The sequence below is a fragment of the Staurois parvus genome, unplaced genomic scaffold (assembly GCF_062004578.1).
Source record: "Staurois parvus isolate SC_StPar_1 unplaced genomic scaffold, SC_StPar_1.0 ptg000758l, whole genome shotgun sequence".
Lineage (NCBI taxonomy): Eukaryota > Metazoa > Chordata > Amphibia > Anura > Ranidae > Staurois > Staurois parvus.
In genome coordinates this window covers 1,295,003-1,310,480 of record NW_028318554.1, presented here as the reverse complement: position 1 = coordinate 1,310,480, position 15,478 = coordinate 1,295,003, and the positions used below count along the sequence as shown (strand labels likewise).

At 42.7% G+C, this 15,478-nt stretch overlaps 2 gene segments (V, D, J or C); both read right to left on the bottom strand.

The window, feature by feature from the left end:
- Window positions 1–2,361: 2,361 nt before the first annotated feature.
- On the bottom strand, window positions 2,362–5,919 carry LOC149444957 (T cell receptor beta variable 20-1-like). The segment is given in 2 exon segments: window positions 2,362–2,678; window positions 5,808–5,919. Coding segments are annotated over 2 exon segments (429 nt in total).
- A 2,988-nt stretch (window positions 5,920–8,907) lies between these two features.
- On the bottom strand, window positions 8,908–14,731 carry LOC149444956 (T cell receptor beta variable 10-3-like). The segment is given in 2 exon segments: window positions 8,908–9,221; window positions 14,635–14,731. Coding segments are annotated over 2 exon segments (411 nt in total).
- Window positions 14,732–15,478: the final 747 nt, after the last annotated feature.

Here is a 15,478-nt window from a genome sequence, read left to right as displayed (position 1 = left end):
TATCCAATCCAATAAACACAATCATATAACTCATCAAAAATAATACAATAATAGTTTTTAGTATAATTTTAGTATAATTTTTTATAATATTTTTTATTGCAATAAAATGTGTATATGTTTATAGACCTTAAGTTGTTTTTAAATATAATCCAGGTTAGATTGTTATACCTATATATGATGTTTCTAGGGATAACCTTTGTTTAGTTTAAATATATATTAGTGCCGACGGAGCTTGGTGAATAAATATAGAACATAGTCGGATTACAACTATATAATATATAGTTGTATTAGACCCCGGAAATATGGCCGCGCGAATGCGGACTTCAAGAAAATGGCGCCTAGGAGTTCTATATATAAGCTCAGAGAAGCAGTGGTGACCAATCATTTCCCCCTGATGAAGCCACGTAACCGGTGGCGTAACATGTAGGGGAGGGGCTCTGACGTCATCATGCTAAGTCGGCTTGTCACGGTGAGTACGAGTACTGTGCAGTGCACATACTAAGTTCTGAATAAGGCACATTTTATTGGTTATTTATGTGAGTGGGATTACTTGTTATATAAATAAAGGTTTTAAAAGGCTAAGGCACTATTTCTGGCTTTCTTTTTTGGTAATATGTATGTGGAGTCTGGGAGAGGATACAAGGAGGAATAGACCCCTGGAGGTGAGAAGGGGAAATCCATCCATCCATCCTTATACAACCATAGGAAACTACACAGAGGAGAGACATCAGGTGGATAATTAGCAGATTGCAGCGTGGAATCATCTAGGAAGGAGTTCAGGAGCAGCAATATATGCATCTGTCCTTGTAGGACAAACAGTTATTTTAGCCTATATTGAGTAGGCTAAAAAGGAGGTAAGCGCACAATAGAGAAAATTTATCCTGCAGCTGTCCAATGTGTTGGAACAAGTCCATATAGTAATATTTGAGGACTTTTATATTTATTAATTATTTTGGACATTTTTTGATGAGTTATATGATTGTGTTTATTGGATTGGATAAATATATTGTTTTTGGTCTCGAATATATTTGCCTATATTTAGGTTAAATTTGTTTTGGATTTATAGTCACAAGAGTATGATATATTATTTTATGGATTCACATTATCTTTAATATTATGTTTAGTACATTAATTAATTAGCACGGGAGCGCTGCACTATTGTCTGAATATATAGAAACATGTAGAAGAAGGTGCTCTGGTCAGATGAGACCACAATTGAACTTTTTGGCCTAAAAGCAAAACGCTATGTGTGGGGGAAAACTAACACTGCACATGACCTTGAACACACCATACCCATTGTGAAACACGGTGGTGGCAGCATCATGTTGTGGGGATGCTTTTCTTCAGCAGGGACAGGGAAGCTGGTCAGAGTTGATGGGAAGATGGATGGAGCCAAATACAGGGCAATCTTAGAAGAAAACATGTTAGAGTCTGCAAAAGACTTGAGACCGGGGAGGAGGTTCACCTTCCAGCAGGACAACGACCCTAAACATACAACCAGAGCTACAATGGAATGGTTTAGATCAAAGCATATTCATGTGTTAGAATGGCCCACTCAAGGTCCAGACCTAAATCCAATGGAGACTTGAAAATTGCTGTTCATAGACGCTCTCCATCCAATCTGACAGAGCTTGAGCTATTGTGCAAAGAAGAATGGGCAAAAGAGGGACATCCCTCTCTAGATGTGGTAGAGACATCCCCAAAAAGACTTGCAGCTGGAATTGCAGCAAAAGGTGGTTCTACAAAGTATTGACTCCGGGGGGCTAAATAAAAACGCACGCCACACTTTTCACATATTTATTTGTAAAAAATTTTAAAACCATTTATCATTTTCCTTCCACTTTGCAATTATGTGCCACTTTGTGTTGGTCTATCACATCAAATCCCAATAAAATACATTTACGTTTTTGGTTGTAACATGACAAAATGTAGAAAATGTAACTTTAATTTAATTCACAATACAGTATATTGTACAGTTTATCAATCGCAATATTGAGAATTACATCCTCTGTAGATCAGATGGACCTACATCAAAATATTCAGACAAATGCAACTTTTCTTATTGATTTAGATAATTTAGTGATCACTACTGCCATTAAAAGGCACTAGAGGGGTTAAATATATTTTTTTAAAATGCCAGGGTGGAAGACAGCTGCACACATCCTCCAAAAGCCTCAACGATAATTCATTCTAAGAATGGAAATGCCATATCAAGAACGTAAGGCAAAGCAGATGTATCCTCTATATATTTAGAAAATATTGTAGAAAAACTCTGCCTCCTACAGGACAGTTTTTTTTAATTACCATTTTATATTACCAGTGCCAATATTTTGATAACGTTTTATGCTGGCCTCATCTCAGCTATTTGTAGCTGTGCATACTACTGGCACAGAAATACATGGCTGAATCCTCAAACGTCGATTCGTTCCGATTTAATAGAGAATGTGTAGCATTTTGTCGCACCATTTTCCAAGACTTCTTGAACTTTTCTTCCTCTGTAGCGTCTCCAGCAGCGAGTGATGTGGCCATAAGCTCCAACCCCTTACCCTCTTTCTGATGGTACCAGAACATATTGTAGGTGCCGGACGTGTCACTTTGTTCGCATTCAAGACTGATGGATGACCCCACTTGGACTTTAATGAACCTTTCTGGCTGAGTGATGGTCACCTGAGACACACCTAGAAAGAAAAATGAATAAAGTAAATGGAATGTTCTAAGAAAGTTTCAAGGTGTCCCTGAATATAGGTGTAGACCATTCTAACCCCTTATCCAGAACATGCACATTCCACTAATTTATCCTCTATACTATGAATATGATACGTTCTTACAGGGGAGAAAGTTGGATATGAAAAGCACTAAAATTGGTTTCATGAACTCCTTCTCCATACTAGGATTTCTTCTGAATGCAAACTTAGAAATGACGTTCGAAAGGTCTTTGAATTGTTCTAATGTAGATGACAAGCCCCTCCCTCTATATCATGCTGATTCTCTCTCTTTTTCTGCTCCTCATACCTTTCTCTCTCTCTTTCTTTCCTGCTTGTCACATTCCTTCCAGGCCAACATCTCACCCTCCTTTTCATTTCCTTTTCATAAAATGGCCACTCACATAAAAAGGTGCTGAATGGCACCAAATATATTCAGCATAATATGCAAAACATGAATGGATATATCTCACTCATCTCTTGTTCCTCGATGTTCCAATGACCACAAGCGTCGTGACGTCACAAGGGAGGGGCTTGTGACATCACGACACTTACGATTACATTGTGTCGAGAAGCACAGCATTATTTTTAATTTTAACAAATATTTTATTGTCTTGTGAGGATTGAACTTAGTATCTCTAATGGCGACCTTACATTCAGCTGGGGATGTGCTCTGTACCCCGCCGATGCCCGTGGCAACTACTGTGGGACAGCATCACTCCCACCTCTTACTTTGCCAGTGCGATCCAGCTATTCGATGATGTCTGGAAACCAATGTTCAGTGCTAGCCAGAAAACTGTTAGTGCCCTGCCAGCAAGATACAGCCTATATAGTGTTTGCTGCCCGGCTCAAGTCAGCACACTGGAGGTTAATTCAAACGAGGGAAAGTCCCAACTCAGCAGTCTGGCTGGTGCCAAGAGATCACGAGAAGGGGCATGTCCATGCCTACCAGCACCAAGTTCATGCCCGGATACCTGTCCTTAAAACCGCCTACTACGCCCACCACGTGGAGGGACAGCATGAGCGGAGAAAGATGGAGGGTATCTTGCTGGTTTATTCAAAAATCTATTGCCCAGAGCTGACCTTGATGGACACAGGGGTCCGCTTTGAGCATCACGGCTGCTTTGCTCTAGGGATGATCGAAGGCACCTAAAGATTATGTCTTGTTCCTCTTGGTTGCAGGAGGCCAACTGCACTAGTTGGAGCTTGGGCCAGGTGTGGACATTACGGAGAGCCTTTGAACTGTCTGCTGCCTAGAAATCTTGCACCTTACAGCTATGTTGTGGATTTATAGACGGGACTCTGTACCAAAAGACCCGAGAGCCAGAAGGCCAGAGTTGGTCCAGAGTCTGCTACACCAAGCGGGGTGGAGTCCCAGGACTGTGACTCCCACGCCACCGTTGCTGACCCACCCAACGGAGAAAGGTCACGCACCACCATTCCTTGCTCACTGAAAGACGCCAGAGGGGCGGAGTTTACAGCTACTGTACAGAAGAAATAGGTCAACACAGGGGATCAGCCGGCCTCGCTTACCTGCCCTGACCTCACTACTCGGAAGGAGCCTAGTTGCTGGGATGACCAGTCCTCAGGTGAGCTGGTGGAGAGCATTAATGGCAGGAATGCAGGCTGGGAATCACCCAGACTACTGGCTAGGTTCGGGCACCTGGAGATAGAACAGGATGGATGGACCTCTGAAGAGATAGATGAGGAGTGGGACTTGGGGGACACTTCAGTTGAGCTGGATTCGGAACAGCCACACACTCCAGACTCTACTGGATGATCCTGCCAGCCGGAGCCAGTTAGGATTTCGTCCCATGCCCCACTATTTAAGTCTTCTGCTTCACCCTGGCCCAGAACCAGGGTCAGAGACATTGATGTGCAGGAGTGGGTAATTCGGTCACCACAGTAATGCGTGCAGCCAGGATTGGGAGACAAGAGAAACCTACACTATTTTTCCCGGTTGTGAAGGGAGGTACAACGGAGAGTAGCAGTGGAATGGGGCCTAGACTACCCCTACATCCCCAGGACATTTTGGATTTAGTGGAAGAACCACAATGGGAGGAGGACTGGGTCTGGGACCCAATGCATGTCCCCAGATGCCTGAGAGGACCTTATTTGGAAGGAGCCTAGGCCTGCTTCCAGGACATTAAAAGAGAGTGTAGTAAGTGTATGGCCGGGCCATTTATAAAGATCGGGTGGTGGTTGTGAAAGAAGGGCAGCCAAGCCGTGACTATTCTACTGCTCCATAGTCCAACAACCCAGTCCTTGAAAATATTATTGAGACTTTGGTCCAGTGGACTATCATTGTATACGGATAATGCTGGACTCTTTGTGTTTTTTTCCCAGATAAGCTGGCCTGGGTTTGTTCATTTTACAAAGAGACTAATGGCATTCCCTTTGTTTTGCTTTGGAAGGGCTTCTCCTTACACAAGGACTCAGGGGAAAAAAAAAGGAGAAAAGCTCAAACAAATATGGATCTTATGTTATTGCTGTTGTGCCTTATAACCTACAGAATACCTTGCATGTAACTAGAGTAGATCTTAAAGTGAAACTTTGCCTTGTCCATGAAAGGCAAGACAACAGGTTCACATATAGGCTATCTTCTTCTGCTGCTTATACTTATCTTCTCTCCACTGACCCACCTCTCTGTTCACCCATGGAAGCAAAGTAAAGAAGCCTTGAGCTGGTTTGGTCAGAGTATACACTGAACTAAGGCAGGACTCTCTCATGTGACAGCACTCATGGGATGAAGGGTAGTGCTTGGCATGACCCCCCATACTTAGAAGATCTAGGCATTTTTTTCCTTCATGGCAGCAGAATGGAGCAGTGGGAAGGAAGAACATTATCTGTGGAGGGGTGGGGTATTTAATTGAACCTGCCATTTTGCTTTGAATGTGTAAAGGAAACCTTTTTTGACAGACCCATGGTGCCTGTCATTGTCAATCCCCTTCTGAAGATGCTCGTTGTCTGACTAGTACGCTGATCAACTGGGATCATAAGGTTTTAGCCAATGACGTGGATTAAAGAGGCATTTCCCCCCCGCCCAAAAAAAAAAATTGCAAGTCAAATGCTGAAGCTGCTGACTTTTAATATAAGGACACTTACCTGTCCAGGGGTCCAGTTCTTCACTAGCTTCCGGTTTCCCAGCGCCGGCATCTTCAGTAAGGGAAACCAGAAGTGAATCCTGGTTTCCTACTGAGCATGTGCCAGTGCGCATTGTGATTGATCCTGTAGTCTTCTGGGACCTGTGAAGTGTCCCATAAGACTGGGGGGAAGGAGGGGGGGGTGAAATTTAAGCTCAGTTCACCGCAGTGAACTTAGTCGGAAGTGGGTACCTGTCAAAACCAGGTACCTACTCCCCCACAAAAAGTGCCAAATGTGGCAGTGAAAGAGGGGGGGGGGAGGGTGCAGACAAGCAGCGCTTCCCCTTCTGAATGGAGCTCCACTTTAAGTAGGAAAGTCAAACATCCTTATCTGCCTGCTTGTTCCAGTCAAGGGGCACAAAGTCTCAAATTACAAACCCACCACACCAGGATAAGGATCCTGTTGTTCTCTAAAACAGGACAGTTAAGGCTCGTTCACACTAGGCTGTTTTGCCAACGCTTGCCAAACGCCCCTATAGCGTTTGGCAAGCGTTGGTCCAGTGTTTGCGGAGCGTTTTTTAACGCTCGGCAAACGCTCCGCAAACGCCGCATGCGCGGTTTAGTGGCAATTGCTAGACGTTTGCCGAGCGTTAATAACGCCCCACAAACGCCTATAATGCAGCTTGAGTGGTGTTACCGCTCTGCAAATGCCCCGCAACCGTGTCGCAACCGCACCGCAAACGCCAGCCGGGCGTTTGCGGAGCGGCACCATAGACGAGCATGGGAGGCTTCAATGCCTCCTGACTCGTCCAGAGGCATCCGTTTTGCCGCGACGCAACGCGACGCAAACGCTCCCGTTAGAACAGCACCATGTGCTGTAATGTGCAGAATTGGCAGAGGCGTTTGGGAAGCGGTAAAAACGCTTCCCAAACGCCTCTCTGCCGCCTGCACACAGCGCTAGTGTGAACGTAGCCTTATTTTCAGGTGAGCCCAATGAGATTTAAAAATGACAGTCACATGGCTAAACTAAAGATCCTTATTCTTGCAACTTTGTGAATTGAGCCTAAAGTATTTAAGGAAGAGTGTAAACCTGACAGCCAGAAACCTAGCATTTGAAGAATGAGATGTACTAAAGTACACCCCCATGTCTCTTTCAGAATAGGCTGCCTTTAACATGATGTTTCCAAAATTTGGAAAACCAAGCTAAAGACCTAAGCGCAGTAGTTGGCACATTACAAGGCATAGAAAGGGCACCAAGGGCCACACATAATATTTAGTAGATGTAATGATAGAGATAGCACTTCTAGAGACTGGAGACATTCTACAGCAGTCTTTCTCAACCACGGTTCTGTGGAACCCCAGGGTTCCTTCAGAGATTGCTAAAGGAAGATTCAGAGTTTCCTTGAAAAATGAAAAATGATGGCTTTAAAATAAGTAACAACATACATCAATGATTGTTTTAGCTACCTGTAGAGAGGAGAATGTTCTCGATGACCACAAATGTAAGGGGCATTCTACCTATTGACCATCTTGGTATGTACCATAAGCTGTAGAGATATTAATCATTACCAGGGGTCTCCTAGGACTGGAAATGTATTTCAAGGGTTCTTCCATGTTAAAAATGTTGCGATTGGCTGTTCTAGAGTACATGATGGTAAGAGTCTGAGGCCATGGTATAGGTCTGGTTCAAGAGTGATGACACCCTGCATAGGACAGGAGACTGCATAGGACACTGGACTTGGGACATGTTCTTTGAGACTAGTAGAAGTCACTACCAGGGGCGGACTGACAACTCATGGGGCCCCAGGGCAATAGGGGATCATGGGGCCCCTGTGTGAAACTCAAAAAAGCCTATGAAAAAGGTACCAGGGGCATCTCATGGGGCCTCCTACTGACCCCGGGCCCTCGGGCAGTGCCCGAGTTTCCAAATGGTCAGTCTGCCCCCGGTCACTACTATTATCAATTTATGAAGCAATGCTCCCACTCCCATTCCAGATTTCTGGGGTCCATGGGCAACACAACCAGTACTAAAAGACCCCATGTGGCCCTTGGGCTGAAGTTGGGCACCAGGGCTTAAGATCCAAAAGTTGCCTTATACAGAGCATTATGGGTTAACTAATGTTAAGTTTACCCATATGGAAGAAAAATATATTTGAAATATATTTTAAAAATATTCTTCCCAAATATATTGTCATATATTTGAAATTCTACAATTTTGGCCATATTCAATATATTTCATAATATATTTCTATATATATATATATATATATATATATACTGAATGTTGGGATGAGTTTTTATTACAAAATATATGAAAAATATTTTTAAAAATACATTTCAAATATCCTGTATGTCTTTAAAAATACAAATCTACATTTTTGGAATGCATTTACAAATATATATAAAAATATATGTTAAAATGACTTTTTTATATGTTAAAAAAAATCTGAAGAATATATTTAATAAATATATATTTTAAAAATATATTCTTAAAAAAACATCTATTTTCTTAAAATATATCCTTCAGATTTTTTAGATACATTTTACATATATATGTAAATGCATTGCAAAATTGCAGATTTTGTATTTTTAAAGACATACATACAGGATATTTGAAATGTTTTTCTAAAAATACTTTTCATATATTTTGTAATAAAAACGCATTTCAACATGCAGTATGTGTATGTATATATATATATATATATATATATATATATATATATATATTTATTTATTGAAATATATTTTGAAATATATTGAATAAGGCCAAAATTGTAGAATTTCAATTATAAGGCAATATATTTGAGAATAATAATTTTAAATTATATTTCAAATATATTTTTCTTCCATGTGGGTATATATTATACTGATATCATTTTATATTACTGTAGTAGTTAGTGTTTCTGTGTAAGCTAGAACAATGTAGGTTAGTGGCTAATATATAACAGACAAAGCATTTAAACTAGGGATTGTTGCAAATGTTATAAAAAAGAAGAAAGATTAAGAGAAAAAGGTAGCTCAATGTTTTGTCACAGAAAAAAAGAGATCACCCTAGTGGCAGTATAGCAGTATGATTCACATTTGTTCATAATTGGCATTCAGTGCCAGGTACACCGTTGGTTTCAGTTTCTGTGCAAACTAGCAGCACAGAAATACACCGCTTGGTCCACCTTGGTTGCAGATTTAAGCTTCAGTAGAGAATTGTGAGTGTCATCCCTGGTCAAGGTCCATGTGTCCTTGTACGCCGCTTCCATGGTATAATCGTTAGCTCCAGGTGACCAGACGATCAGCTTCAGACCTTCTCCGGTCTTCTTCTGGTACCAGAACATGTCATAGTAGTTGGTTTCACTCTGGTAACATGGCATTTCCACAGGATCTCCCACATTCACGATTACCAGCTCCTTCTCTTGTCTGACCACTGCTGACCAACCCCGACCTGTGGAAGGGAAGAGTTGTAACTTCAAGGTAAGGTTTTTCAATTCTTTCTCTCTAATGTTTTAACTTTCTCTGGATCAACATATTTTAAAAATGTGATTCTTGCACAGCCATACTAGATGAATAGTTTTGCTAGCACCAAATATGTTCAACAAATGAACAGCCTTGGAGCTTGCACTGCAAGGGGCATATCACCAGCTGTTTTGGTACCCTCAATATTATGAAAAATAATTTAGCAATCTACTAATGAGTTTACGTACGTAGGAAATAGCTCACAATTAGCAGTAAAAACTGGCACAGCTCCATCATCCCTGCTACACGCTTGGAAATGAAAGTAAAATGTACGCATCACATTGTGAGTTTTGGAGAGTAAGTGATGATAATGATGCTTGTGCTTTGCTTTTGATCCTCAGCTTCTTAATTCTAATTGGTAGATGGTCACCTGACTTGTGTCACATTCAGCCACATCCTGGCTGTTCCATTGAATGTTCCCTGGGCCTCTCCTCTTTTTTTATTAGATTGATGTTTTATTTATTGTTACCGACGTGGTGGCTTATTAGTATTTATTGGTTTTGCCTTGTAGAGCTGGAGCTCTGCGTTTTAGATCGCTGGAGACACAGGGTGTACTCACGTTTGCCACAGTTGCCTTGTATCTATGCCCATAAACTCCCCTACTGGCCTGCACTTACAGCACATTGTGCCAGACCAAGCATGGGTAGAGCTACCCACGTGAGGGCCGCTGTATTGTGGGTATCCCTAAGCGTCCCTCTGCACAGCCAGGCAACTGGCATTTTCACACCGACTTACATCCAGAGACAGTGACCAGTCCAGGAACTTGGTTTTGTTGTTCTATTTAGGGGAAATCAACTATTATGGGATGCCCAATTTGACTTGAAATAATGGAAGAGGGTCAATTCCTTCCTCTGTACAAAGCAGATCATGGACTGTTCTTTTCCTGAAAGCCGTCAGTCATTGCAGATCAGTAGAAGCTGCCTCTCATGGGCAAGGAACTAGCAGCCCCTTAAAAATCACTTTACTTCTCGTAGCTACATGCAGAATTGTCTTTTCTCCCCCTTACAGAGCTGCTCTCAGATCCCCAGCCTGCAGAGACTACCAGCCCTCCTGGCTTCTTGAAAGATCTCCTGGATCAAGGATAGAAGGATTGTAGCTCAATGCTGTCCATGGAAAGCATGCTATGTGTGGCAGTTTTTCCCCTTGTAGATTTCAAAGTGTGCTTGTCAGGGCTCTGTCCTCGGCAGAGGTGTTAGAGACCTGGCACCCCTGCCAGTACCTTGCATGGCCACAGAAGTTCACATCGGCTCAAATTTGGCACCAAACGGCCTTTATAAGGAAGCCCTGCCCTACTCTCAGGTGTTGGTTGATCTCTGGCTCCCTAGTACCTTCGTTCCCTTGCTATCCTGACTTCCTGACTGATTTCCTGTTAACGACTTGGCTTGCTCCTGGACCTGTCTGCTCTGTTTAACCCCGACCTGATCCCGGCTTGTTTACGGATCTTCTCTCCTGCTCTCTGTGTATGACATCGGCTATCCCTTTTGACTACGTCTGCTCCGATCCCCACCTGGCACCCGACCTTGGCTCAAACTGGTTATCCTGTGATCCTCTGTTCTCTGGAAGACCTGCATACCTCGCACAGGCGCCCCCTGCCCGCAGACCCCATCTCAGTGCATCAGCCATGCTCCTGGGTAGACCACCAAACAAGCACTCACACAGGCGACCTGTGCTACTGTGGGCCTGACTCCTGCTGTCCCACCTGCAGGGGAGTCTAGAACTTAGCTGCAAGGGAAGCCCTCTCTCCTTTGGCCTCTTTCACCAGGTACGTGATAGTGCTGCTATACTTGCTCAGTCCTCTTTGCTTTCTGCTGCTCCAGGCCTTGATCCCATCTGTGCCTCTCTGCAAAGTGTATCTTCCTGAGCCAGCCCGAGCCCAGCCTAGAGGCCCCCCCCCCCCAAGACCTAGAGACTCCTCATAGTCTCCGACAGTCTACTCAGCACTCCATCTTCCACCCAACTCCTCTGTCAGCCTGACTCCCCCATAGTTATAGGCCAATCCACCACTCTACCAGGGCCTCAAAACCTGGGATTGACCGGACCCCCATGAATATGTGGATTAGGCCTCCACCCCTCCTTCTTACCGGAAGGTTCTGTGGTTCTCCAGAGTCAGGAGCAGGCGATAGAGCCACAACCTGTAGAATCATTCAGCTAACCTGCAATAAGCCCACTTTAATCACATGACCCACACAACTACCATGAGCCTTAAACAATGATTTTACCTGTAATATTCTACACTATTCTAGTAGCACATATGTCACACCACTGCCAGTCATACTACAGTGGCCTCTGCTTTTGATATCCAGGAGTAATCAATGATCTCTGAGAGTTCCAAGCTCATGAATGGTTAGCAATTACACAGATGTGTACAGTACCCGAATCCAAGGTTTCCATTCACAAGCCCACGTCTTCTATGAGGTCAGGACAGGGTAAACTGAACTGTGCCCAAGTACAGTATGGAGCGATTACATTTGTCAACTGAACTAGACTTTGGAAGTCAAGTTTGCTCAAGAACAGTATGGATGACCAAGTGTGAGTACGCCCTCACTGCATGGATTATGTATGCTTTTCCCTTGTTTGTTTGGGCTTCTTCCTAATGATTCAATGTCCTCTAAAAACCCAACAAAACCCATCAAGGCAGGTAAATTGACACCTAGCCACAGACACCCTGGTGTGCAATCAGGATAGGGACTTTTAATTGTGAGTTCCTCTGTGGCAGGGACTGATGCAAATGGCTTTATGTACTCTGTAAAGTCTTAGTGCTATTAAAATACAAGGCATGAGTGACACCATAAGCACCGGAAGCAGCTGGGGTACCAGAACAGGAACTGTGACTGGGGCAGATGGCCATTGGGACAAATAAGATCTGCCCCTTGTAATATTAAATCCTAACTCTAAGTAAACCTTGCATCCAAAACCCAACTCTAGCCAGAGTATTGTTTATGTTGGGACAAAGGAAGGAGTTATAGAACTCCTGTCTGAATTTTATTAATTTCTTGTGTCTTCTTGATCCAGTGACACCCATGCCCTCTCATTTCTTGCCTTGGTGTCACTAGGACAGAAAATAGGGCTGTGGGAAGTGGGAATCTCCCCAAACACAGCAATAAAACATGCTAGCAATTTTGTCTGTTATCGAAAACTAAAGGCTTTTTCAACTTATGGTGGTTGTAAAGAGGTTAGACTGTACAAGTATTTTGTGTCACAAAAGTGTCCTGAAATGTTGAACTGCCATGATACGAGCAAGAATGCTTATGGGACTAGAGCAATGCTTAAAGCTGAACTCCAGGTATGGATTGTACTGCATAGTTATGTAGCACTACCCCCTTAGGAGTGTCTGAGTTTTTGGGTCCCCCTTTAGTCCTGCGCAGCCAGGCAACAGGCATTTGCACACTGGAGACAGTAAACAGTCCTTGAGCTTGTTTTTGTAGTTTTATTAAAGGGTATCGAACTCCGATGCAATTGAGAGGTGTATGGGATGCCCAAGGAACTTTAGAAACTTGAGGACAAACTCCTTAGCAACTATGTACAGATGTGGATAAATAGAATGAAAGTCTCTCCTTTAACCTCCCTAGCGGTCTGATTATGTCAGTATTTCTGTGCTCAAAGCGGTACATTTTTTTGCATGGAAATATGTACAGTATTTTTTTAATTGTAGGCCTGTCATTTTTAGGAATAACTCACTGAAATCTGTCCGATCAAGAGTCTAGTAAACATCCCGGGTATGATAAAATTTGAAACATGAAATCATAAATTATAATATAATAAATAATCATAAAAAATAATAATATAATAAATGTAATTCAATAATATAATCAAACCAAAAACACTGAAATTTGAAATATAGCGCCAAGTTCGCACATCGCTGAGCAAAGTCTCAAAATCGTTTTCAGTGTCTGATGACAAATTTCCCCCACGAATCATTATCACTCAATTCTGCAAGTGGTTCTGATTTACTATCACTGTTCTCTAGCCGGTCTAAAACCGCTTTTGACCTAAAGGGACGCTTTTTGGACGCCATGGACGTTTCTGTTTCCAGGCAGAAAGAACAGTAAAAATGCAGGCAGGGCGCCGGACAAAGCACTCGGGACAAAATGTATGTGAAATGGGTTGATACAGGAATGTTATACTATGTGATTTTAGTGAATTTAGTGAATGTCACTTTTTCACATTTTTTTTTCAAATTTTCTGCCGTTCCGTCCCCCGTACGTCCCGACGTCGCAGGGAATGGAACCCAGATGACAGATGCCAGCATTGGCCGGAGGAGATGGCCGGGGACACTGCAGGGGGGACATCGCGGGAGCGCAGGACAAGGTAAGTGAAGAAGAGATTCCGGAGCAACGCTGCAGTGTATTCCTGAGTGTAGCTCGGGGTTACCGCTTATGGTGCTGAAACTTTACCCCGAGCTACACTCGGGAATACCACCAGGGAGGTTAAACAGTTCTCCAGCCCTTCTGGTCTCAGACCCCAGATGGATCTTCCTCTTCACCCAGCTTCCCAAGGGAATCCCTGAGCAAGGTGATCTAGAAGCTGCCACTTTAGTAAAGCAGCCCCAGATGAGGAGCTAGTTGTGTTTGCCACCTGACTGCCCTCTCCCCTTATCCCGCTCAGGGGATGTGGGATTACTCAGTCCTCTCCTGTAAGCTTGTGGGTTGGAGGCTGCCTTCAGGCCTTATGCTGGGCTGGCTCCTTCTCTACTTCCCAGGCTGTCCTCTCTCAGGGGAAAGTTGAGGCTGAGAGGTCCTTCTTCCTAGCTCCTGCCTGCAGGTAGGCCCCCTCCCTGGGCTCCCCTCCCAGGCCCCACACTCCAGCCTTCTCACACCACCTTTCACCCCACACTGACTACTATCTGGTCAGGCTCTCTCATACTGAAGGGCTGTTCTGACCCCATTCCAAGCCTCCTTGATCAGAATCTCTTGAGTATGCAGATCAGCCCCTCCTCACCCCCACCCACTGCCTTCTAGAAACTTCTTAACAGGGGCGGACTGACAACTCATGGGGCCCCCGGGCAATAGGGGATCAGGGGGCCCCTGTGTCCTTGCCCACACTCAAAGCACACCCAAAAAAGCCTATGAAACGTACCAGGGGCCTTTCATGGGGCCCCCTACTGACCCCGGGCCCTCGGGCAGTGCCCGAGTGCTCAAATGGTCAGTCCACCCCTGCTTCTTAAGCATCTGGAGCAAGGGGAGGTATCAGGGAACTGATCTGCAGAGCCCTCAGCTCTGACCCAGAGTAACCTGGCTGACTCATCCCAGGCCTCTGTCTAAAAAACTAGCTACACACTGACTGGAGGGACGCTACATTTACATTGGTACAGCTTGGACCAATGAAAGTTTGCATATGCCTACCTGTAGGATCACTGCGGAAGAACAAAATCACTGTAGTAGGCATTGCTACAACAGTGATTGCCGCTGCCTGCTTTGTCCCATGCCAAGCAGCTGCCATGCTGCAGTGAACACAGGTGCCACTCACAAGAACGTTCAGGTACTAATCACAGAATACCTTGGGTTTTTTTTTTTTTTTTTTAATAAATGCAAAGCATCCTCTGATTGAATTAGGTGGAGGTCATGATTTCACCACCCTACCTCTCCACCATAGAAGGCATACAGAGAAACACTAACTACTACAGTTATATAACATGATATCAGTATAATATATACCCACATGGAAGAAAAATATATTTGAAATATAATTTAAAATTATTATTCTCAAATATATTGCCTTATAATTGATATTCTACAATTTTGGCCTTATTCAATATATTTAAAAATATATTTCAATAAATATATATATATATATATATATATATATATATATACTGCATGTTGAAATGCATTTTTATTATAAAATATATGAAAAATATTTTTAAAAATACATTTCAAATATACTGTATGTCTTTAAAAAATACAAATCTACATTTTTGGAATGCATTTACAAATATATGTGAACATATATGTTAAAATTACTTTTTTATATGTTAAAAAAAATCCGAAGAATATATTTAATAAATATATATTTTAAAAATATATTCTTAAAAACTTTTTTAACATATAAAAAAGTCATTTTAACATATATTTTTACATATATATTGTAAATGCATTCCAAAAATGTAGATTTGTATTTTTAAAGACATACGGTATATTCGAAATGTATTTTTAAAAATAATAAAATAATAAAAACGCATTTCAACAT